At 31.3% G+C, this 27,731-nt stretch overlaps 1 protein-coding gene across 1 annotated transcript in view; it reads right to left on the bottom strand.

Moving 5' to 3' along the window:
• Nucleotides 1-197: 197 nt before the first annotated feature.
• Nucleotides 198-27,731, bottom strand: part of LOC129975864 (phenoloxidase-activating factor 2-like) — a 48,233-nt gene continuing 20,699 nt past the window's right edge. The window contains exons 2-7 of the mRNA XM_056089113.1: nt 10,448-10,539; nt 7,872-8,095; nt 7,093-7,190; nt 5,290-5,570; nt 3,126-3,277; nt 198-646 (exon numbers count right to left, since the gene is read on the bottom strand). Of these exons, the coding sequence (XP_055945088.1) occupies nt 479-646; nt 3,126-3,277; nt 5,290-5,570; nt 7,093-7,190; nt 7,872-8,095; nt 10,448-10,520 (996 nt within the window). The 5' untranslated portion in view covers nt 10,521-10,539 and the 3' untranslated portion in view covers nt 198-478. The remainder of the gene's footprint in view (nt 647-3,125; nt 3,278-5,289; nt 5,571-7,092; nt 7,191-7,871; nt 8,096-10,447; nt 10,540-27,731) is intronic.

Genomic DNA, 27,731 nt, shown 5'->3' on the forward strand with positions numbered 1-27,731 from the left:
TTACATCGATTGGTTCGATTTCAACATTTCATCATTTGAAGTATCTGAATCATTTTTTATTCGATTCTACTGTAAATGTTTCATGTAATGATAATCATGTAAACTAGCAGGAATGTATACAAGAAAAAAGGTTGCAATACGATTTTCTGAAATTCGATCTACATCAAATCCTTACTCTAATAATAAAGCAAAAACTGTCACAAATAATATAATCTTTATTTTTATTTAAAAAATATACCAAAGAATTTGCTAGCTCATTGAATAGTTCCATATAAACAGATGGCCAATAAGAAAGCGTTCCGCCGTTGGGATGAACAATGTCGAATAACACTTAGCAGATATAGTCCAAAGCTCGGATATAGTAGAATTGAAGATTCGTCGTCTTATACGATCAAGACCGATGTTGATGACACGTTACATCAATAAAGGTTTATAGTATTTTTATCATCTGTTGATTGGCTGCTATTCAATGTTCCTATCACGTGACATATCTGGAAGCAACCTCGTGAATCCACGATGAGAAGGCCTGAACTCGAGTGTAGACTCCTGGTGTATTCCTGCGTCCGCAACCTATGCCAAACGATATGACGCCGAGTTGATACCACCTGGATTTCTTGCGGCACACCAGAGGACCTCCTCCATCGCCCTGGAGAGAAAAAAAATACAAATGTATAGATACAAAACGCTAATGTACGTGGCACAGAAATCGCTGTTGTTACTTATCACCGAATGGCATCAGTTAAATGTAAGCAAAACCAGTCTGCGAATTTTAGACCGTTCATTGAATGTTTTTAGAGTTGCGTTGTATTGAGCGTGTCACTTATCTGATTAATGGAGTTTCAAAATATTATCAGAAATATTCTTCTGATGGTTTGTTGTATCACCAAAAGTGCATTTAGTGGGAAGAAGTATAAAAGAAATCAACTTCAAATAGAAAGTTTAATTGAGCAGAAAAATATATTTAACCGTCGCCAGATAAGTCATCTTTATTTATTTTCAAGGTTTTTTTTTTAAAATCCGAAAGTAAACGTAATGACTTGCCGACGGAAATGGATGTACATTTCATCCAAAATAATTAGCTTTAATAATCTTAAGACTCAGAAAGTTATCTTTTTAAAGATATCAATATTAGATTCCATAGACTTTTTCCTTTACATCTCTGACTGTGTAATTTTTTAAAATCACTATTTAGATGCATTGTTTACAAATAAGTTCAAATATTTTTCAAAGTGAACTGATACTATATGTTAAATGATAATAATATAATAAACCAAAAATCTGTAATCGTAAAAATAAACATTCTAAACTGCGAAAAACGCGGAATTCAATAGAAAATGGACTGATTGCCAACCCTCGGAAAGTGTGGAATAAGCAACTGGAGGGTTAATTTTGATAGCATGATAAATACAATTGGATACATTGTTCGTAACAGTTTTTTTAATGCTGTAATGGACTCATTATAAAACTCAATCATTAAAACATCCAAGCGCCCACTTTTGTGACTCATTTACAGCGTTGGAGGATTTTTACTTCCACTTTGATTTCGAAATATGTACACTTTTGAATTTCCAGTAAGCGGATTCGAGTGCTATGCTTTTTAGTCGTATTAAATAACAAGGAGATATTTTTTTAAAAAGATGCATTCCCTAAATTTGTTAACAGCCTAAATATATACAAAAACAATGAACTGGGCGAAAAAACTGGTTGTTAAATGTGGCCAATTTTAGAATGTTTCTAAATTAAGATTTGCAATGAAAATTATTTGTTTATTGAGGCATTGTTTTAACCGATTTACTATTTTTATTACTTTTTTTTAATTATTAAAAAAAAGATATTGGTAATTTTTTTCGCTTATTTCTCACTTTTATCATCGACAAAATATTTGTTTAGTAAGAAATGAAAATGCAAATTATCTTGGTTATTAGCAATGATGAAGCCATGAGTACTTAAATAATTAAATCTTAATAGGAAATCAGTATATGGGTAATCTTAGCCATTAGATATAATGAAGAAATCAGTATATGGGTTATCTTAGCCATTAGATATAGTAAAGAAATAAATACATGAATAATCTTGGTAAGAAATGAGTAAATGGGTAAACGTAGATATTAGATATAATAAAAAATAAATACATGAGTAATTTTAGTAAAAAATGAATGCATGGGTAATCTTAGCCATTAAAATTAATGAAGCCAAATAAATAAATAATAATTCTGAAAAAAAAGAATGGGAAGAAAGATTTTTTCTTTTTTTACAGTGTTCATTATCAACTTTTACAAAACATTTTTGGTTTCTAATTTGAGAGTTGAGAACACGTGTAATGTTAGCTATTAAAAATGAAAAAAATTAAATAAGTTTTGCAAATACAGATGATCTTACTAGGGATATTGTTAAATGTATGTCTATGGATAACATGGGTAATATTGACTTACTTCGCTTGTTAATAATCTTGATAATTATTAATCTTCACTTTAGATATGAATTCTGAAGTAAAAATTTCACTCCTGTTTTTATTTCGCAATATATACTTGTTAATTTGCACAAAAAATTATTTCTAGTAAAGTGATTCAACTAAATTCACGTTTTTCTGTCTTATCAAATGAAAAGGGTTAATTTTTAAAACATGCATTTCATGTTGGTAATTCAACAACCTAAAAAGTTAATAATACGGCCGAAAAAAACCAATGTCCAAAGCCGGCTAATCTGTAAGATTACAAAACTATTTGAACTTGGTAGTGTAATATAAATACAAAGAAATTAAATTTTGAATATTAGAATTGTTTATATATTCAGATAAACTTTTGTTTTTACTTATTTTACAATTCTTGTCTTTTCTTTCCTTTTTTAACTCCCTTTCTTATCTACATTAGTTTCAAGTTCCTTAATCGTTCTACAACGAACGTTTAGTTATACAAATATTTAATTCGTCGTACTTTATTTCTTGTTTCTAGCCGATAGCATTACGTGCAATGAATTCACTATTATATATTTTTTCATAATTGCTTCACAGGGTTGTAATGTTACTGATAAAAATAGTTGGCCAAAACGAAAACTAATTTCTTTTCAATTATAAATAAACATGCACCAATTCACATTCTATGCTATTGTTTGTAAAGCATACTTACGTCACAAGCGTCTCTTCCTTCTGCGCCAGCGCACAAGGAACTACCTGGCAAAGTGAATTCGGTGCCAAATTGCAACTGCAGAGCCGCTTCGCACCGGTCTTGGCGCCAAATAGGAACGTTCACTTCTTTCAAGACGAATGAGTGGTTGCTGGCTGAGATGAGTTAAAAAAATATTTGATGAATTTTAAATTAACAATAGTTATCATATCAGTCATTTTTAATTAACTTTTATGAAAAACAGAAGAAATTTACGAACAACAAATAGCCGGTTTGATATATAGTATGATACAAAATACAGGGTGGGTACAAAATCTTTTCCTGATTGCTAACAATTATTATGCAAATTATTATAATTTGGTTAATGCTTGTTTCAATATATTGTAAAAGTGTTCACAAAGGTTTGAATAAAATCTCTTATATCAGTAAATTTCAATGTGAGCACTCTTGGTAACTCGAGAAATGTAAAAGCGATGTTTCATTTCTCGCCACGTTCTGCCCAACATTTAGTGTATCACATTAAACACAGTATCTGTGATTCAACATTTTGAGGCAGTACCTTTAAATGCCGTTGCAAAACAATCTTATTTATGCAACCCTTTGTAAGTATCCCTTTGCTCTCGGATGGGGACTCTCACTCACCACTCAAGACGGTGCATCCTTTTGACGTTTTATTTATTTATTTATTTAATTTTGATTTTTAAAAATACTTACAGAGTAGTAAGAAGATGTAAATTAATTAAACGAAATAATTGATTATAAAACAATATATATATATATATATATATATATATATATATATAAATTTTGGGGTGACAAACCTTTGCATTAGGTGAATAATTAAGCATCGACTTACTTTTCCCAATGCAAAGGATTAATATTGAATAGCAGCGGCCAATTTGAATTCATGGTACCAAAGAATACATTGAACTTTTTCTTTCGTTAGCGCCACTTTGTTAAAATAAAATGTAAAAATCACTCATTATGCATTGGTTGCCCTAATTGTTGGATTAATAAAATTAAGAATACAAGAATTTCATTTACAATTCCAATTGTAAAACTTTTGCATTATATTCAGTGGTTCTTTTATAATAATTGGGTTGAATACCTAATATCTAAGAGACTTAATTGTCGTAGTACTGGGAAGTTGGCATAATTTTGGCTTTGAGATCTATTCACAACGTTCAAGAGCATAAAAACCTGATATATATATAAAATAAATATTGGTTATCAAACGTTGTTGCAGTTGAATTCCGTCCTTACCGTCTGGTCATGGTTCTAAATCAAAAAGTTTGCTTCCAGTAATCATTGTGGAAGTTAATATAATAATCAAATCCCTTAAAAAGTATTGAAATTTTAGAAAAATCACTGATATAAATTTTTTAACTTCCTTTTCAATTCCGTCTTTCTTTTCAGCAATTTGGTTATTATTTATCCGCAAATGGAATGTATTCCATCATATGCGATAATATTTTCATTGAGATATATTTTAAACTAGCCGCCTTTGGCGACTGGCAAGTTGTAAGGCCTGTAGTTAATTTAATATTATTTGAATAATTTCGTCAAATCGTTAGACATGAAAATTATGTTATTTTAATAGTCTTACATATATATATATAATGCTAACGTACATGGCACAGATATCGATGAATGTCAACAATGAAACGTAAACAAATCATTATAAGAATAAATATTCTTCATTGAATGTTTTGCAGCATTTTATTCCATTTTTCGTTAATTAATGGAACTGCAAAACGTTATTAGAAATAATTTGAAAAGGACTGACGTTTCATTAGATCATAGGAAACAAGATGTAAATGAAATAGGCTTTAAACAGAACGGTTAACAAGCGCTAAAGTAGGCTTAATCATCGCCAGATGGATCATTGCTATAACTTAACTATTCTTATTAATTGTTTAAAAAGTCGGTTAAAATATAAAATTGCCCACTTATTTAGCCTGTTTTTCACTAAACTTCGCTCTTGAGTAGTATCTTAGAGAGGTTGGTACTCCAGGAGACAAGACTCGGAAACGCCCCATGATGGAGATTTTGAAAATCGCGTCAAGAAGCAGACGATTCTGCATTTTCACCAAAAAAATCAATAGTTTGGACGAACAAGCTGGTAGCTAAAGACGGCTAGCTCGAAAAATTCTGTTTTCTTACTTACTTTCCGTTCTCCTACCCCAGCCTGTTATATAGCAACTGGAAGAAGCCAGCAGTTCGCTTTCTTCGGTTTTGGTGTCGGGTAGGCAGACGATGTTGATGTGAGGCTTTCGTCTGACGGGGGTGGCGAGGCGAACCAGTGCGATGTCGTTCTCCAAAGTCTCGTTGTTGAACCGAGGGTGCAGTACAATCTGTGATACATCAAACTCTTCGTGAGGATAGCGCTCGGTGGAAGTGGACACGTCATGTTCGCCCAGTCGCACTTTTAAAAAACGAGACGACGAACTAAAAAAAAAAAAAAAAAAAAAAAAAAAAGAATCTTGAATAATTTATTGAAGCAAATCGCTGAAAATAAATCTAAAATATTTATTTTCATGTTTTTATGCCCGTATAAATTTTCAGATAACGGACTAAAAAAATGTCACAATATATTCAAAACTTTTACTTTTTTCAATATCGAACATATAAGCTGAAAAATCATAATAAATATCAAATATTCTTCATTTTGAGGAATCTCCTAGTGGGCCGCGGTGGCCTGGTGGTAAAATCTAGGGTTCGGAATCGGAACGTTTTAGGTTCGAGAGCTAATTTCACCTAAGAACCGTCATGTAAGCGGGTCTGGTCCAAACTAAATCCCTCGGGGCCAAATGTCCTCCAGCCGGTGTGGTGTGGAAGTTTGATGAGGGGGTTCCATCTCAGGTATCATCCTTATATCTGACCGCAGTTCGAAATTACAAAGTCCATTCCAAAATGGATCTACTGTTGCTTTGAAACGGGACGTTAATATTAGCTAAATCAAGTTTTAGTAACTCATCGAATCATAAAAGAAAACAAGGCTCGGAAATGTGTCTGCCAGTTTGTGAACAAATCAAAAGCTCAACAAAATAAGAAACTTTTTTTTTTACATTAGCATTATAAAAACACATTTCTGATTACTTTTGAGCGTAATTTATGAGTGTGAAATCTATCTATATGTCTGTTCGTGTACGTTTAAGAACAAGAACTCAAAAATGCAAGGAAATGGGTATCTGAAACATGAGATATCTTATTAGTGCTGAAACTGCACATCTATATAAAACTTTGGACTAAATCCTTCTCAATTCGTGGCACCACAGTTGAATTCACTAATTCATAAAGAACAGCAACTTAGATAAGTGAACTTCAGCATGTGATTATTTTTATAAAAATATGTGGATATTGGACGGAATCAACCCAAAGGGTGACTGTCTCATTATTTACCTTACCGTAATTTAAAAATGCAACCAATACTAAGGACTCGTGCTTGACACCGAAACTGTATATCATTTAATGAAGCACAGTTAGATGGAGGTTAAGGTAAAGATAAAGCAAAGAAGACTAAAATGTGCGTTCAATTCCTTTCACTATTTTGTTAAGAAACTAAACATAATGTGCGTCGCTTTACAAAAAATTGCAACTTGGGGCCCTAACTCCCTTTGCGATATTAAACACCAATGTGTAGCTGAAGCAGAACGGATTACAGCATATTATTTGCGTCTACAAAATCATTGTATTAACAAATAGATATGCTTTTCTTTTAATATATCTAGATATCTGAATTTAACTAATATTGACTAATATTCCTTCAATTCTATTGAAATTGTTTGTAGTTCGATTTTAGCATCTTTTTTTGGAATGGGCGGCGAGGGTAGAATTTATGCTCTTAAAATATCTTGATCAGAATACTCGTTTCTGAATTAATGAAACGATCGTTGATTTTTACTGAAATAATCTATAATTATTTATAAAATATTTATACGTATTAATTTTTTTTAATATTGCTTCTTACTAATCGTCGACACAGTGTGCTGCAGTCAAGACCCAGTATTCGTCCACTAAAGAGCCACCGCATACGTAGAGCTCCAACGATTTCTCCAGAATGGCAGCCTGCAAGAGAATTAAAACATTAGTTTTTGAATATCTACGACTTTAAAATTTTAAGGAAAAATAAATTTGATAAAAAAATTTCAGAGATTCGTACATTTAATAGGAACGTTTGAAGCGTGATAATATTTTAGGTTTGATAAGTCATTTTTTAAAAATTAATCTCAATTCAACCAATAAGAATATACAGGGCGATCGTTGAAATTCTTTTAATCTTTTTGAATTCTAAATGTCGTTTTGTATATTCAGGAAAATAAAATATACCTCTAGTATGTGATTATGCTGAATTAGAGAGGCAGCACCCCTAGCGGCGAAGTAAGAAAGTTACAAAAATTACTTAAACAAATAAAAGAAAAATCAAATTTAACTACACCTGTTGCAAATCGCTTGAAACGGTATCTATAGGTGGCAAGTCTAACGAAATTTGTAATTTGTTGGGATAAAATTCACTGATTTCCCAAGCGTATGATTTTAAACGATACATTTCTATCCCACTATGCCTTTTTAAACTTGATTTTCAAAATCCATCAGTCATTTTTGGGACATCCGTTATGAATGAAGTTATACCAATGCCACATATTTTACCAGTAGTGGAGCTTGGAAATAATACCACATCAAGAGACTAACTTTAAAAAATAATACTTCGATGTAATTTTTTTAAATTGTAAAAATAAAAATCCTTACATGCCAAGACCATTCTCCAGATTCAGAAACGCCATCCTTGCCGCTGTCTGTCCCCTTCTGCCCGCAAGAGGCGAGCTTGCCCTTCCTCGGCAAGATCCCGACCGTCAGATCCTCTGATTCGACGAAACAACATACTTTGTGGGTGTAGGCACAGTAAGAGTAAGGAGTGCCGCCTTGTCCCACGCACTCCCAATATTCCATGCAGTCGCACTGGAACAAATTTTCTAGAGCACAAAAAAATGTAAATGTATAAGGAATGAAAAGTGGACAAGTTGAATGAAAAGAACATCTTTATTGGAAATCAAAAGAAATCGCCATGGGCCTTTTAACACGTCTCATCATTTAGAAGCTGTTCTCTAAATTAACTGTAGAAAGATAGTGGTTGGTTCTTGCGGAAGTCCTGCACAGCTTCGCCGTCCAAATGGAAACGTATCTTCTGTAATGCTCTCTTAAGTGGTCCAAAGATGTGGAAGTTACAAGGTGACAAATCCGGATTCTACGGCGGATGTTCCAACACTTCTCAACGGAATTTTTAAAAAGTCGTCTGGATTTCACGGAGACGTGTCGGTCAGCATTGTCAGGAAGACGGATCACTTGTTATGTGAGAAGGGCTGGCCGTTTGCTTTTGATTGCTTTCCGTAGTTTCGAGAGTACTGCGGCATTGTATTGAATTGATACTGTTCCTTTGCTGAAGGAAACTTAACAAGAGTGGTCCACAGCAATCGGAGAATTAAAAACCGCACTATCGCGCGTTGTTCCGATCTGGACGCATTCATGTATAGCACGACTTTACTTTCGATCAATTTCCTCTACCATTAACAGTTCTCAAAGTTAAACGCCATATGCAATGTACACCTCCCTCTGCCCTTTATATGCCTGTTCGGTATCGCTGCTGTAGCTGTAATCATTTCTGATGCAATCGCAAGTGCCCACTTTTCATTTGGGCAACCCTCATGAATAACTAAGAAGAATAAATACTTAATAATTTAAATTTAAAATAAAAATAACGAACGTCTTTTGATATCTTTCCGTTAATAATAAAACATGTATTTCTTGGACTTTCAAATTATAATGATAAAAACTGATTAAATTTAATAATAAAATAATATTAGTATTAATAATAAAAAATAATAAGAGTGATTTCCATAATAAAAAAGGAAGCATCACAGTTATTTCGTTTTAAGATACGATTTTCCGTGAAATCTAAGTTATATGACATACTTTAAAGCATTTGTTTTATTTAATATGGCATTACACAAAAATATAAAATAAACAGCCGCAGAATTCAATTTTTTTTCTCTTTCTACCCGTCTCTTTTTTTTTTCTTTCGTAAAATTCACTCTAATTTAAGAGTTACAAATGACTAGCATCTGACGCCATCTATTGTTGAAAAGATGCATTAAAAACCCGTAGAACGGCAGGTGCCTGTGTCGTAACATTGATTAAAAATGGTTTTCAGCTGGTTATTTTATATTTTGTGAACAATGAGTGATTAGTAATGGAGGCTGTCACTTCAAGTTAGAAAAATTTAATTTTTTATAAAAAGAACTAGATTTGAATCTTATTCGGTCACAACTGATAGATGAAAAACATTTGTGGATATTCTCTCTCTTTCTCTCTCTCTCTCTCTCTCTCTCTCTCTCTCTCTCTATATATATATATATATATATATATATATATATATATATATAATATAAAAGCCTAGAAGTGCCTGGCAAAAAATATCTTATTTGAAAATGATCCAACTGTCAAGGCGAAAGTTCCTATTTGGAAAAATATATTTACTTCATTGAAAATTAAGGATCCCAAAAAACTCAATAACTTAAATTTTTTTTAAATATGGCTCAAAAATGAATAACAATGTTGTTTATGGTTTTGTTTATTATAATAGACAAAACTTTAATGTCATGGAAAATAAATAGGGGATAAATAACAAAACCTATATCTTAGGAAGGTCTTCGTCCCTGAAAGCCGTTGAACGCCTAAAAATGATTAAAAAGATTCGTACATTTTTCTTAATTCTGGATTCGTACATCATATATATCTTCTCTGTATATGTATCAATTCTTAGAATGGCAACACATACTACTTAACAGATAGTAATTTTATTCACTTTTAAAAAAGATGAAATTATAAGATCGCAATGTTAGATATAACATTCGCTTTCATTTTGAAACATTGACATCTTATTTAAAGTAGCAAGAGAGTTCTTTTAGTGCTGCTCTTGTGATTTCGAACATCGACCAGATGACGAGGACTACACCTGAAATAATTTCCATACCACACTAACGAGAGGAGTCTTATCCTCAAAATGAGACCTAACGCTTCCCAGGTCCACATACACAATCAGACTTCTATGGAGTCGAGTTTCGAATCTCGAAACATCCCATCTCAAACTATTGGATATTTGAGATTTTTGCCATATGACCGCGAGCGCTCGGTGAAATATGGCTACATTATGCCCTGATACCTTAAAAAACAGAAGTTAATGTCGTCCTTCTGATTAAAAATTTAGTAAGCATGATGAACATAGTACAAGCAGATTTATATAAAATATCCCAAGATGCAATATTTACCTTCATTTTGACAGAGAATGAAATCCAAGGTATAGAACACTACTATGGCATATTTGAGAGAATGAAATGGCATCTTCCAAGATACTTCCAGCCTGTAGGAAACAAAACCACAGAAATGAATAAAGCATAAGAATTATTTATCATCTATTCAAAAATTAATTTAGTATAAGAAAATCATCAAAGAGAAAAAATGAAAACGATTTTTATACATTCATAATATTTTTTTAACAATTTTGTTAATGCAAGGTTTGATACTGTGGTTTTAAATCTAGAGTACGATTAGCGACATCGCTCCAGTAGTTGAAATAAGAGAGATAAAAGTTTTATTTTGCAAAATATCTACAAAATAAATCGAGTTAAGAAGAGGACAGCGATTTCATTTATTCTCCATTTTTGACTAGCCAAACGTCATGAGTTGTCCATATTTAGACCTCATAAGCATTTAAGGGAAATAAAAATCGGAGAAATCGATAAAGTGATCGGTGTTGGGTGACTCTATCATGGTTTCTCTTTATAAAGAAAATACAGTGAAGTATACTTTTGGGGATTCTCTTAAAACTGGAAGTGGAAAGCACAGGCAGCCATTGAAATAAAAATGAGAGAAATCGGTACAATGGTTGAGGCTGCCGAAGTTGATCAGATTGTTTTTCCAGTTGAGCATGTACAGTGAAGTATTGCTTTATTTAAATATATATTTTCTCGCAAAGATTGTGTGTGTTGTTGGATAAGCAATATTTAAGCGTCATTGGTTTTCACAAAAAAATAAACATGGGCAAAACTGTACAATTGGTTGGAAATGGGGGATCAGTTTTAAAGTTTTTATTATTATTTAAAATATATAGATAAAATATAATAAAGAAGCAGTTATTAATCTTAATAAAGTGACGGTATTATAATTCATTTTTTATTATCTTAAAAGTAAAGCTTTCAAATCCGCAATTTTTAGCAAATTATATAAAGCTGTTTAATAGGAACGGTTATACAATAGAGTGGACCTAAATCAATTAATTTTTTTTAATATTTAGAATAGTGAGTGCAACGGCAATTTCTAGAAAATTTTTAGAAATTTTAAAATGCTTTTATTTTTAAGAATTAATTTTATTTCTTTATTTATTTCCGGATTTCATTCTCCTATCCTTTTTTAAAATCTTTCTGCCTCTTAGTCAGTTTGCCTTCCTGTAAACAAGATAACTCAAAAACATTTTAGACTAAGCAGATGAGATTTGGCATATGGACTTACAACAGAATTTGAAGATTTCTGTCAAATTTTGAACATTTCATTCAAAGAAAGTCTATCTGTCCTGTAGTCCTGAAAGCAAGGGAACTATATAATTACAAAGTGCAAAGATCTAGGCAAATGAAATTTGGTATACAGATTTAACATCTATATTGCAGGCACTTACCAAATTTGACGCCAAATCCAACAAGGAATACTTTCAGAAGCATGTAAACGCGGCAACTCAAAAACGCAATGACTTAAATATATCAAATTTCTTGTGTGATTTTGTGACTCAAAAACGTAATGGCTTAAATATATCAAATTTCTTGCTTGATTTTGTGTCTACAACTGTAGTTCTGTTTTAAATATTGGTTTTCAACAGGTTCGAAAAAAAAGCATCTAAAACGCCAATTCGATTTTCGGATACTATTATCCGCATTCCAAGGATTAATCGCCAAAAACTTGCCAAGGACAGCAATATTGACTGAGTAAAAATGCGCGTCATATTTAGTAATTTTAGAAATAGTTAATATTTCGTAACTATTGGACGCCAATGACATGTAAGAAGTGTTTGGCCGTACCCTAAGTTCACAATTTTTTGATGGGAGTGAGAGATTATTACACAGAATGCGAGAGAACTTTGGTTTCTAATGAATACAACTATTGATTTATCAGAATTGATTGATCGATTCAATCAGAACTGATTGATTTCTTTCCACTGGTACATGATAAATAATACTGTTGATAAAAGGATAATTTTGATCCATTTGCAATATAAACGTAGTACCGCAATATCGTGTTTTGTTTTGCTTCATCTGTCTGGATATTACACCAACTAAGGTTATAAAAAATGGGGAAATGCACTGTTTTCATTAGTCATTTCTGCATTTTATCTCCCGTTTTTGTCCATTTATTGATTGTTAGAAAATACGAGAATCCAAATTGCTCAGCCGAAACTTTTATTTGGTTAGTTATCATTTCATTTATCAAATTATGTTTCTTTCATCGATACGTAACAAAGAACATGTCCACACAAAGTCATATTAAATTATACGCAATACAAATTTTACTAATAAAAATCTTAGGCTCTCGACCGGGCAGTGGCTATTAATATTATGTTGCGCATAGCTGATGTTGACTCGATTTGCACAACATTTCATCGCCGGAGTTTCACAGCGAATTTGTTGAAAGAAGTTTTCGTGAGTAAGTTATGATAAATGCAATGTTCTTATGAAATTCGTACTCGGAGAATAATTGTAATGAAATATCCTTGTAGACTTTTTCATTAATCTATTTATGAGAATTATAATTTGTTTCCGCAAGAGAATTTATATATTTTTCCGCAAGGATTTGAATACGACACATTTTAACTAAACATTTATGAATCAGTCATTATAATTATAATTAAAGTATATCTTATCATCTAGCATGATGATGATTAGTAAAATTTCGAATGACATTTTCTACAGCATAGCATATCTACGATGGAAAAATAATTGACTATGCTTTTAATTCTTTTTCTTAAAGCATTGAGTGATTTAAATCTCCAAACCAAGAACTTCCTCGCATGATCGAATATTAACCCTTTGCGCTCTGAGAAGTAATTCGAAGCAAAATTATTCAGCTAACACAAGGACTTGCTTACTTGTATGAAAAAAAAATATTTATTATAGTTTTAAGATGAATTTTACCGAAAAATTAATCTACATCTTCTTTCCATTCTTTAAGTATTTTTTTTAAATTAAAAAAAAATCAAAATGATGCACAATTTTGAATGTTGAGTGAGAGTCACCATCCGAGTGCAAAGGGTTAATATTACATGTCTTGCAATTCAGAACAGTACAATTTCACTTTATGTTCTTGTTTTAATTACAACTCTTGATCGGATGAATTACATAAGCATTCAGTTTATCACCCATGCTCAATCACTCATACATGAGTCATACAACTTTTAAGCAGTTGATTTGGAAAAGCTCAACAATGTCGGTTAAGTTTTCTTTTCTTGTAATAAAGATGAATGCTACCAAATTTAATGCATGGGTATTTTGGAGGGCGCAAATGTGCACCTCAGAGCGATTTTCTCGAAATTTTAATTAAATGAAAATTAAGCTGAATCTTGGTGACAATGATTTTGAAAATATTATCGTACTAAAGAATTAAAGTAAAATATACTATTTCAAAATTTAAAAAAATGGCTCTTTAATGATACCAATTTAATAGTTGAGCGAATTGTTGCTGAATTTTAACCATTTGGTACTATTTTATGTGGTGTAATGGAATATACAGATAGAAAAATATATTTCGACTTTGTAAACTGCATAAATAAAATTACTTTGAAAATATTGTAAAAAAATCTGGAGGCTCCGTCCCCTCTTACCACTTCAAAAGCTTTGCCCCCACCCCCTGCAGGCAGTTTTCTGTTTTTCTTATTTAATAACTTGGTTCTTGACATGATTGACAAAATTAACTTCGCTTTTCTTAACTGAAGCATTCATTATTTCATGCTAGTATTTAAATAAGAAACAAATACTTTAAAGGACACGCAATCATATATTGAATTACAATCAAACCTCGCATAACAAAACAAAATATAAAAAATACGTCATTTAAAGAGCTTCGGAGAATGCTGAGGAGACACCTTGTCGTCACATCCTGGATTAGCCTGCATTCCCCTGTGTTAAGCTCTTGTTTGACGAGAATCCTTATATCAACATGAAAAAAGTTTGAGCCACAGATCGTTGTCTAACACAACTCTGAGAAGTTTGAGTAAGTGTCTGTAGAGCCTTGATCGATAAGATTTTGTCCCTGGTGGAGATTATGGCGCTACAGGTAGATACCAACGACATCGATGAGGTGGTGGAAGAACATAGACAGAACTACCGAAGATCTCAAGAAGCTGCATTCTGTCGGCATCACATAAAAAAAGCTGTCGGGGAAATTTGGTCAAGAGAGAAAGAAATAAGAGACTCAACCGAGCAACAGCCTTCCATTGAAATAAGGGAAGCGCTGAAAGCATGGGGAATTATTGAATCGTATGTTGATAACCATCAATTGATAAGAAAGTAGCTATGCAAACTACAAATTCATTTAACCAAATTGCTGTGTCCCGTTTTCACAAAATTTGGAAGCTAGCCAAAGGCAAACGTCTTTAGAGAATTTTCTTGTATAAGAAAAGGCTTGCATTATAAATAGTAAATTATATTATTGTAGATTTCTTTGAGCATGGGAGATCGTTGGAAAGATCGTCCTATTTAACATGGATACCTATGTTGGAAAAAATTGCTTTGATTAACGAGTGTTTCGCATTACGACTAAGAATCGGGAACGAATTATGTTCGTTAAACGAAGCTCCACTGTTCTTGCTATTATTAGTCGAATTGGTAATGGTTATTTTGGGACATCATTTTGAGCCATGATCGGAGATGTGAGACGGGGTCACCCTTTCCAAATCACCACACTACATCAGAGGAAAGCATTTGACCCTTAACTATTTAACAGGAAACAGGCCCACATGCCAGTTTCATCTTTTTTTAGAGTAGGCCTCAAACCACTAACCTTTCATTCCCAGAACTTTACAATTTGCGGAAAACCCACTCCTCTTGCTGGTGTGGTGTGGAAGTTTGGAGTGAGGGTGCCAACTTAGGTATCATCCTCTTCATCTCACAGCATATCAAAATTACAAGATACGCCCAAAAGTAGCCTTAGTGTTGCTTTAAAACAGGACGTTAATATAACTAAACTTGTGGAAAACCCATAGTAGATCTCTTACTAACTGAACCAAATTACCTAAAATGCATTTTTGTTTTTCGTAGTTAAGGAATTGTTGATATTTTTTTTACTACCTTTCTTTAAAATCGAACAAAGAAAGATCAAATTTTTATTTTTGAATTTATTTTACTTAAAAAAAATAATTAGTAGCAAATTGTAGAACTCATAGTTCGTTTTCTAAACCCCAATCAGTAAAATTAATTTAAACATGCTATGTTACTCAATATAATGATTAGCACAACGCCAAATAAATCACTGGTGTAAAAAAATAATTACTATGAAGAAATCCATTAAAAGTGACACTTAGTTATGAAAACTTTTTTACATTTCAAAAAATAACTAGTAGAAAATTATAAAACTCAATGTTCGTTTTTTAAATCCAAATCAGTAAGATTAAATTACTCAATATAATGATTAGCACAATACCAGATAAATCACTTCCGTGGAATAATAATTATTGTCATGAAATGCATTAAAAACGAAACAGAAGTGTTTATTTATATGTGTATAAAATGTATGACACCATTTTTAATCATTTCAGGAATTGTGTGAGACATTGATGAGGAAAGAAACGTCAACTGCGTTTAATTTCTGTCATATTTGTTTCGAAATTTTTTACAGAACTTCCTTAAAAATATAACAAACCAGGAAATGGAAAATGAAACAAATTATGAGGACTCAATAACGAAGGGAAAATATGATCACAAAAGAAAAGTTTGATTGGAGTAATTTCCAATTAATGTTAAAAATATAGGTTAATTCATTTTTACGAATTTTAATATTTGAACAGTTGACTTATAACATTTCTCAAAAGATAAATTTTTTACTTTTCAATCAATTACTGATGAATTGATTTACTCAGCACCTAAACTCAAATTGCATTCTTAAAAAAATAAAATTTTACTAAAACCTATTCAAAGTCAAAATAATTGAAAAGTAAAATTTAAATTTTATAACATTTTCCTAAAATTTAAATTACAAAACAGGCAGAAATATAAAACGGAAAATATTTCTAGCAAAATTGAATAAATGTTTTGTGTTTCTACAGTTATCAATTAATTAAATTGAAATTTCTATTTACCGCAGTTGTATAATTAATTAGCGAAACATTTAAGCCTGTTATAAATGCTGAAAAAATGTATTTTCAATTTTAAAAATCTTCTACATTTCTTGCTTTATTAAAAACTTATTATTTGTAAAATTTATTTTCAAATTTGAAACAAGAGAATAAGAATTATAGTAATCTAACTTTGTTTCTATGTTGTACAATAAAAATTTCAGAGTAAATATTTTTGTAAGAAATAAAAACATTTTAACCCCTTTGGTCCCCACAGGGGTTAAAATGTTTATAATAAATTAGTGATGGGGATAATAAATTTAAAATGGTGATAATAAATTTTAAAAATATTAACGGGTCATATAATATATCACCCGTTAATATTTTTAAATCACCCAAAGGGTTAAGTAAGGGGGAAATTTATCGAAGAGCATGTCCTAATGGTTTCCTGTGATTATATTCATATGTTAACACAATTTTTTTTCGTAACCAGTGTATTTTATATGATCACCTCAACCCCAATGGGACACATGTGTCCGATTAAAAAAAAACCCATTGAAGCACATATGTCCCTCCTCCAAAATTGCACCTATAGTCAATTCTTGTTTTTATTTTAGCAGAATATAGCTATTTATAGTTTATTTGACCCATTAGAGTTCTAAATTATCTTAATTTTGGAAAAGAAAAAAAGTGGTATTGAAAAGGTTAACAACCACTTTCACGTTTTTATGTGGAGCACGATATAAATTAAAATTGCTTTTACAGGATTTTGCTGTGAAATTCAGGGATAAAATCATTCTATAGAAATGAAATGAGCGTCACGATTCTTTTTCAAGAAACTGCAACTCCATATTATGCAATCAGCAATATGATATGTTCTTACTGCAGAAAATGCATGCAATTGTCTTTATACATTTTGCGATTTGTTTGAATTTCTAATTCTGTCATTTGAGGGTACAACCAACTAAAAAAAATTGTGGTCTGAAAGCTTCAGAATTAGTAACGAATACAATAAATGTATTTTGGAAAACGAATATTTTTTTTGTTTATTGAGCACAAAATTTGTACTACAAACTAGAAAATTTTGCTGTTTTATTTTTATTTTTCCTTTATTTGTTTCTAGCTTACGATTGATTGTCAAAACTTTAATTTTACAGTTTCGATGTGTGATATTATTTCAAAAATATTTTTCATAGTTTCACTTAAATGTGTTTTGACAATTTTTATTATCTATCCTACTATGCATAATTTTTTTGAACGCGATTATTTGCAATGCATTTTTTGGGGAAATGTTATGTAAATTTTTGTAATTCAAATTTGATTTCAGTAATATTAATTAGAAAAATCTCGGCCAGTCTTTATTGGATAACATTTAATTGTTTTCCCGTTTAAAATGGATATGTGTAAGAATTCTTTGAATAGTGTTTAAGTAGATTTTATTCTTGAGATTCAATGCCTATTTCTCCTGTCTCGTAGCTGTTATCTGGCTTATAAAGCGTCACCACATTACTCCCCCTCCAGTGCGTCGGAGGTGTGACGAACGATATATATGAAACGGCTGTTTTTGCTGTTATTAGTGGTGATATTGGCTGTTGCGCCTTATCCCTTTTTTTTAATTAGCTGATTATTTATCAGCTTCATTTTTTTGGCTGCTTATTTATCAGCTTCATTTTTTTTTTAAAATTTATTGGCTGATTTTTTATTATCTTATTGATTTTATTTATTTCTGGTAGAGGGCGCCACAACAGTTGTATGAAGGTTGTGTATTTTCGTCATCGGGTCACCAATGTTGCTGTTGGCGATAGGCGAGGATCGAACTCGCAACCTTTGGGTTCGTAGCCGAGTAACAAAACCACTAGACAAACGAAATTTCTCCTGTCTCGTAGCTGTTATCTGGCTTATAAAGCGTAACCACACACTAATTTGATCTATTATTTTATTTCATATTCCGGAATTTATTTTTTGTTCTATTTTTTATGCCCAATATGATTTATTAGATTTTACGACATGGAATTCATTTCATACTAGCCTCATTTGGTAACTAGCTGGTTTGACGGTATTAATAATCGCTAAAAATTGCAACTAAATATTTAATATAAATTAGTATTAATAGCCTCCTGAGCAAAATATAAGCCCCTCAGCAAATATATTTAACCTTCAAATTTTTATAGTCATATAACCCATACTATTTAAGGAGTCTGTGCCGGCTTCCTGACATAGGGCAGTGGATATCCTGTATGTGGATATCCTGTATAAATTAAACCATGTTAGCCTTGAGTAACACAATTATAGAATTAATAATGCTGATATTTTAAGAGTCACAGAAGCCTTTTTCTTGCATTTATTTTTCTAGACAATATCATGTTTCATACTTACTTAATTATACATGTTTCCTACTTATTCCTTCAGAATTGTTAAAAATGACACTTTTCTAAGTAGTAATAGTTAACTTTAATATGCAGTAATAGTTAGCTTTTATTTAAATTTGAGCTTTTGCCAATGTGATAACTTTTATCCAACTCTTGGTTAATTTTTATTTTTATTTTGTGCGAAATAAATTATTGGAAAAAAAGGTAAAAAATATTTTTTAATTTAAAATAGAAACTTGATTTATATGTTACAAAATTGGTACCATTGAAAAGATAATTCATTTTTATGCTGGTATATTTTTGAAAATTATCGCCAAAAATTGCCAAAGTTAATTAATTTTTAAATAATTAAAATTTTAATCTAAATTTTTTAAAAAGTAATTCCGAAGTATGTATTCCTATCTTCCAAAGTATTTATGTGCCTAGTTTGGTAAACTCTTGGTCAAATTATCTACCCTGCTTATTTATAGATTTTTTCCCTCCAATATGTGATAATATTTTACAATTTTTGCATAATCTCGATTACATTTTATTTTTTATTGCATGTGATTCAGAACACGATGGCCTACAATTTCTAAGATGTATTAACATTAAACGCAATTTTGAAGAAAAAAAAAATTGAACTGTATAATCTTTTCCAAAGAGTGGTCACTTAAAAAAAATACCCCGTCATTTCCATGGTGCATAGGCAACAAGAATAATCATCCCTTTATGTCATCTTAAACACAAGATCACAACAAAAATGTCAGTGACCCTTTCTTTCGAACCATTTTCCCAGATTCACGAAGTCACGAAAATCGTACAATTTGCCGTTCCAAATCACACAAAACTGTTCTGCTACATCCTCCTCTGAAACTGACAAGCTTAGTCACAAAAAATACCTAAAAGCCTTCCCGCCACTAAATTTGGGAATTTTTACACCTCTCGAGATCGATTCGGATGCAGATTTGCTTTTGGAGGGCGGCGTTTTTGTTGTTGGGATGCAGCAATTGACACGAATTTTCGGGAGCAACAAGGGACAAGTAAAAAATTCATTGTGATGCATCAACGCTTGAGCTGCTCCGTTGATAGGGTCAGCACGAATTATGGAGTAAACTGAAATTTGTATTTTAAACTCCTTGACGTTGAACTTTGGAATTTTGATTCTAAGATTTTTATAGCATTTTTTATTAAACCCATCGAACAACTTATATTGGCGCATTAAAGCGTTTTACGATAGGTTCCAGATGTTTTTTTTTCTAAAATTCAAAAAAGTTTCACACCAAAAGTCAGATGAATCGTCAATCTTCTTCCCTTACTGGAGTTTATTTGAACAAAAACATAGTTTTTTGAAAATTTTATGCAAAGGTGATATTCTCTAAAAATCTAGAAAAATTATTCGTATGCAACAAATTTGAAATATAAGCGAGTATATTATCAGTATTAAGAAACAGAAGGAGATGAAGGTGTTCTTACATAAAAAATTAATATAAGACTTATTTAAAGTGCTTTATATTTAATTTAGTAATGATATTCATCAAAATGAAAAAATAGCAAATATAAATCAAATGATTGATTTACAATAATATTATTGTTTAAAAAATAAATGAAAATCGAAACAAAATGAGTTGAAAATTCTAAATATTCAGTTCTTTTCTAAAACATGGGATTCACACAAGAACTAACTAAAAGATTTCTAAAACGCGACAGTATTTTATCATAATAATGTTAAAATGCTGGCCAGGACCGCTCCAAAAGAAAGTGAGACCCAGTGCAAAAGGTGACGTGCATAACTTTTAGGTAAATTTCAAACAACAAAATAACATTTTTTTTCGCTATTTGTTATAAAAGATAAATTGTTGTTGCAAGAACTTACATGAAAATTATATTCGACGCATCATTTTTAAAAACTGAACATTTAAATATCATATAAAGTTTTTAATAAATCAAATAACAGAAAAAAAACCCCAACAAAAATAATTGTTTAATAATTTCATAAAATACAGTTTATATACCATTTACTAGAATATTACAATGTAAGACTTTTGTTTCCTTTTATTGAATGTTTTAACGCAAATTATAGATAATATCGCCATAATTTTGCTTTTTATCCAATTGGGATCCTATAGTTAAAATTTCCTGAGATGCCAGCGCTCAATCATTCTTTCATTCAATACCTTGGACAACTAACTCAACTTCTTGATTTTAGAGCATCTAGTATTTTAGAAATAATATATTTTATATTCCTGCAGATACAATGCATCGTTCAAATCAATATAATTTTCAGAGCATTAACAAAATTTAAACGCAACTTATTTTTAAATAAATATTGCAATATTGTGAATCTGGAAAAAAGAAATCTATTAAGACGTATAAATTAATATTATATTGCAAAATGGCATCGAAATCATTCTATCATTTGGAAAAATTGCCTTCAATCAGTTTGCAAATATTATCTGAAATATTTTTATTAAAGAAGACTCTATGGAGTCTCAAGCTCGTCATACATTTTGTAGGTTTAATGAAAAGAATTATTTTCACTTATGATGATGATTAGAATTATGTAATCGATGTTCTCTGTCTGCAAACACAGAAAAACTAAAGCAACAAACTTTGTGAAATATCCACAAGTCTCTTTATATGATTCAAAGGAATTCTGATTGATTAGAAAATTTAACCAGTCTTCCTAAAAACTTTGACACATGCTGTCTAAAAAATATTCTTGCATATTATTAACCACATGCCACTCATGTACCGTGGATACAAAAAATCCTACTATTATTAAGCAATCTTTGGTGATTTTTTTGGCTATTAATCAAAAAGATGTGGTTAAAACAAAAATACCCGAGAACTGAACATATTTTGGATATTTTTGTCCCAACCCGTTGAAAAAAACCCAAACTGAACTAATTAATTAAAGTCAAAATAAAATTTCATTTATGTAATTCACAGCAGTTTTTCACAGCGAAAGTATAAACTTAATAGACGGTAAACAGTCTTATTTGGTTAAAATTTTAATAAGAACCTATATTATAGATACTTAATTTATGTAACAAATTTTATTTATCTAGTTCTTTGCTCTTTGTCGTTATCCTGTTGACTTGTATTCGGATAGAAGGACAGACAGACTTCCTACAAATGGATTCATTCAAAATTTGATCGAAATCTTCCAATTGAGTCGTTCGTAACTTCATATATCAACTTTTATTCCTTAATTCAGAAAGTTTTTGAATTATCGTATTCACAGTGAGACAGATATAATTCTAAATATGTTTTCTCGGTTTCAGGGGGATTTGAAGCATGGGGATTTGTCAAAAATTCGAATTCGATTTTTTGACATTCACAATACTTTCTCTTTGCATATCTCGTAAACAAGAAAATAAAAAAAATATTCGAAGGCATTTTTATTTTAAAAAATCAATCAGATTTAGCATTAGCATCATGTGATTTAGCATTGTTCACAACTTTCGCAAGTTAGACCCGAGGATGGCAAATCATATGTCATTTTTGTCATGAGTGTTGTCAAATATCGTTCAAAACACTCAATGGGTTAAACTTAAAGCAATGGAGGCTTCTGAGCTCAGAAACCAGTAGAGCTGCAAAAACGTTTTCTTTTAGAATATAATTGAACTACAATCAATAAAAAAAATTAACTCTGAGTAATCTAAAGTTTTTCATTGTGATCATTTGAATTATATTTAATGAAATTACCATTTTGCTTTTCGACGAGTGACTTATAACAAAATGAAGCGAATATTTACTGAATCAGATGCAATTTTATTATGGAGATATGAAAGAAGAGCCGAAACCATAAACCGGAGAGCGAGGAAATAACGGAAGAAAAAATTATAAACACATATTTAATTTTGGGGTCAGAGGGAACATTTGGATGAGTGTTTAAACAGAATTTCGGAAATATTTGCCGGTTACCGCTAAATCCAAAGAAAAGAAAAACAACATTGGCTTGGTTACTGAGGAGACTTTTATGTTTTGAGACAAATTTTGCCGCTCAGTTCAATATGGAATTTTTCCAGAATTTTTATTCATTTTTTGATCTATTGTTATAATTTGATAATTATTTTTTGATCAGTTATAATATAAAGATAAAATTCTCTTATCATTTGCCATTTTATTTTTGATCACAATGGGAAAATCAATTTCATTAAGCAATACTGAATTTCGTCAATAAATTGCACATTGAGCCAAACGATTTTTAAAAACTGCTGAAAACACAATTTCCCATAAAATATTAATAATTTTTTTAAACTAACAGTAAATTTAACAAAACATTATGAATGCTAACTCAGAGGCAACTATATAAAATGATTTATCTGTAGTATTTCTATTCATTAGGAATAGCAGCACTGAGGACAAAATAATCTTTTTTTATTAATTGGGAATATGGTTTTACTTAGGTTAATGGTTTTAATTTTATTAATGAATCTTTCTCAACCACTTTCAGCATATAACAAAGACAGATTGACAATTTGTAAATTAGTACAAACGGTCAATGGCCAACTCACATCTTCCTATATTCAAACATTGAACATCGAAATAATCCTGATGCTGCTTATAACAAAATTATCTTTGCAATTAATAAGCAAAAAACCTTCATTAAAATGCTTTTTTTTATCTTCACTCTCCAAGAAGAGAATTTTTAATAGCTTGAATTTTTGTTGCGTAAAATCTACTTATGAATTTTTTAATTTTATTCATTACTTCGATATGTAAGCTTTTGGAACAGACTTTCATCCATGAATCTTGATAATCAATTTTATCAACCGGTATTTAGCTTAAAACAACGGTTAATGACTATTCAGTGAAGGAGTTATCTTTTTTAAATTTATGACAAATGATATAATTCTTTACTTAAAATAAATATGTTGTGTGCATGTGTTGATGTTCTTCAGGCCAGATCGTTTGACCTTGAACTACCAAACTTGACCTATACATACTCTGGAGGGTGAAAGTGTATCTCGAGGTCGATTTAAAAAAATTAATTAGAATTTTCATTAATTAAAAATTAAGAAAAATGTTAGCGTCTTCCCACAATAGCTTCTGAAATGATTATAGCACGAAAATTTATTTTTAAGCCGTTTCAATTTTTTTTTAAAAAAAAAAATGTATTTTTAATGATTTCAAATTCGTAACCGTGGGAATTTTTGCAATGTTCATTTTTTCCTATTTTTAAGTAACAGATTGCGTTGTTTACCTGAAGTTGAAAACATTTTCACTGTTCTATCAATTATCTGATCACATGATTTTTCTTTCCAATTGTTGAAAGTTGAAGAAGACAAACTTTATTTAATATTTCTGTTAGTTTACGAGACAATTAGAAAGGGAAGTGTATTAAATGCAGAAAATTTTTTAGAATAGATGAACCGTTCATTTATATTTTTAATAGCGCTGCAATATCTAATCGGATTGGGCTCTATTGGGAAGGTCCTTGCACAAAATAAAATAGAAATTAAGTAAGAAAATGAAATAAGACGGCGTTATTGTCACACAGTTTGAAGGTATTATGGATATTAATTTATATCTAACTGTCTCATCTGAAATCAAATGTAACCAATACGACCATCTGGTGTCTTTGGTGACCCATTTCTATCAATAATAAAGTTAGATGTGTGCGTTGCGTTGGCGTTTTGTATGTCAAATCTTTTGTTTGACCTACATCGATCAAACATATCAGATACATACTTTGTAGGGTCGAAATTTGCACTTCGAAGGTATTTTAATAAATTTAAGAATAATATTTCATGTTTATTTAAACTCTGCTCCTCTTTCCTCTGGTACTATATAACCACAAAATGCCACTCCTCCCTAACCTAAGGTATTGGCATAAATTAAATAATAGCAAATTAATTATAGTAAAATAAATTTTAATTAACAAATTTTGAAATAATGAAATGTAAATTAAAGAATAAAAGGTAGAAAATAAAAATAAGAAGCATTTTTAGATCTGAATCACCGAAACACCGCAGCAACAATGGTGGGGACTATGTTTGAATCTTTAGGGCCACCGACTATGCTATAACACTTCATGTATTAGTTACGTCCCCTCATCGACAGTGAGTAATCAATTCCGCGCCCTTTCTGATACCACCAGGCCGAAGAGAACCAACCACCACGTCGGAAGCTATTCCTCATTTTCGAGATACCCCGCTTTGATCATTGTAAGTATAAGAATATGGATCAAAAAGTAAAGAAATGCATCCAGCTTCTAAATAGTATAAGTATGTCAGATTCGAAATATAAATGGATTTTATTTAAAACTATTAAAATCAAGTTGCAGAAAATATTTGTGGTGCCAGTTATCTCACTTCCCGCCATTGAGTAGCTCCCCTGACGGAGAAAACGAGAGTTGCTGACAGCTGACGCCAAGACGAGGCGATGTGAAGACGAACTATTACGACGTGTTGTTTAAAAGACGAACTATTACGACGTGTTGTTTAAAAGACGAACTTTAATGTTAGCTCTGAAGCTGATTATCGTAGTCTCTTCCTGTTAATTTGTCATCTTCAATTTGTTCATAATTTGTGCATCATCATAAACGTAAGTTCTCAAATATCAACTTGTCTTGTTCTCAAATATCCAACTTGTTATTGCTTGGCCATCACCCCTACATATTTAATTGAAATTTTTAGCTATAATTTATCCCATTGATCCAACTGGTCGCCAAAGACGGCTAGTGTTGTAATATTTTACAATTTGAAGAAAATATTTTAAAAATAGGGAAATTATTTTTTAACCTAAAGTGACACCCTTTTAACAATAATATTGTGATGATAACAATAAAAGAAACAGCATAGTAATATTCAAATCATGGCATGCTCCAATAAGTGTTATTTTTTATATTTACGATCCAATAAAACAATAAGCACTACGTCCTCCAAAATCATTTTCAAATTCTAAGAGAAACAGTGATGGGAAATGAATGGCACTAACATTAAGCTCAAATTTACATTCATAAGTGTTTTAACAACCTCCATCAAATAACAAAGGCAGATAGGCCATTTGCACATTCTACGGACATCCGAACGCCTTCAAACATTTTATACCTCCAAACAATCCGCATATTGCTAATAATTGCGTCAATTCTACTTTTTTACTTGCATCACATTTTGCACACTAAACGATATTTCAATCTGCCACGCTTTCCGAAAAAAAGAGAAGCAAAATACTCGTGTTTTACCGATGAATATGAATTGATTCGTGCCTAGCAAAAGCTTGTAGCAGATGCTTATTTAAAAGGAAATCCGCTGATGCGTTACGGGTACAGATAATCATCTCACGGTCATATATTTTTTTGTGGCTTACAAAATGCATAAGCTCAAACTCGGAGGTAAAATTTGAAGGTCGGTCGTTTAAAAGCCACAAGGCAAAATGCGCACAATGGCTTTATTGTTTTGACAGTAGGTGAAGGCCTGTATCATTGTTATTATACTATCGCTGGTCAGAGACAGGAAATTTGTACCAAGTTATGTTTTGTCTTAGAATAAAATCAGTCTCTGTCTGGGAAATTCCCAATGAACTGACTTCTCCAATTACTTTTGAAAGTGAAAATTTTGAAATCTGGTATTTACGATATTATATACTATTTGAATTTTTATTCATTTCCAGTCAGTTTTATTAATAATCAGTATAAATTTATTTTTGTGTTGGGTGAGAAATTCTTATAACTGTACCTACTTTGCCACGGTTTGCTGAAAAATGACATTCCTATCGGCTGGTATACAACTTATTAGTGTCATCTTTAAAATACCTGGAATCAAAAATAGGTCAACACTTTATTCTTCGGATGAATTTTATTCTTTCTAATAACTAACGCTGTTGTGAACAGATACCATCAGTTAAACACTAAAGACAGTTACTTTAAAACAAACAGAATTCTGGCGATCATCGATAATAGCATCCAATAAATAGCGTCTTTTTGAATTTGGAAGTAACTTAAAGATATTACGATCGTTATGTCGATCAAGATACCAGCTGTTTGATTAATATCTTGATTACAACATCATCCGGCGTCCTGGCATAGGGGTAGCGCGTCTTACCCGTGATTAATCGTGGCGGGTTCGAATCCCGGTTCGGGTATAGTTGTTCTTCGTCTGTGTTCTATCTGTGGGGTGTGTGAATGTGTCCCCCTGTAAAAAGGGGTTGTGCAAGCGAATGTGCGAATTTCACCTTCATATGAGCTAGAAGTCCGACTTCTGTCTTTGGGTGCTCAGGGGTTTTTTCCCTCAGAAGCTACTGCACCCCCTTTCCGTGGTAAAGCGGACCCGACATCATCATCATCATCATCATTACAGCATCAAGATATTAATCAAACAGCCGTTGTCATTTCAAAGTGAATCCAAAACATTTATACATTTCTTAAAGAGAATTTCCCAACTATGTAAGTCGATAATTAAGATAGGAATAAAAACATCACACATTTAAAAGTGTGGTTGAAATCAATGGCACTAGTCTCTCCAAAAGTATCTGGCATATTCTCAGGTGAAGGTATTATCCCCCATCCTTCACATAAAATTATGGAAACTGGACAAGGCAGATAATGCCTGGCATGTTATTGGTACATAATTGTTAACAAATATTAACATTTGGGATGTATTTAACAGTTTTATTGAATCCACAGTGTGACCCTTTGTAAAGGTTTTGGCGATGAATCCCTGGTATGTGGTTAATAGTATATGAAAATAGAATTTGTGTTTTGGATGTGTTTTTCCATTTGATTGAAACAGAAATTTAACACAGAACGGCAATTGCAAGCACATTTTGACATTCCAAAATTGCATTCATTTAAGCCACTGCGTTTTTGAGTAAACACTTTTATATACTTTTGAAACTACAGATCTATAGCTGATCAACTCCTCATAAGATTTTCATCAAAAT

The sequence above is a fragment of the Argiope bruennichi genome, chromosome 7, assembly GCF_947563725.1.
Source record: "Argiope bruennichi chromosome 7, qqArgBrue1.1, whole genome shotgun sequence".
NCBI lineage: Eukaryota > Metazoa > Arthropoda > Arachnida > Araneae > Araneidae > Argiope > Argiope bruennichi.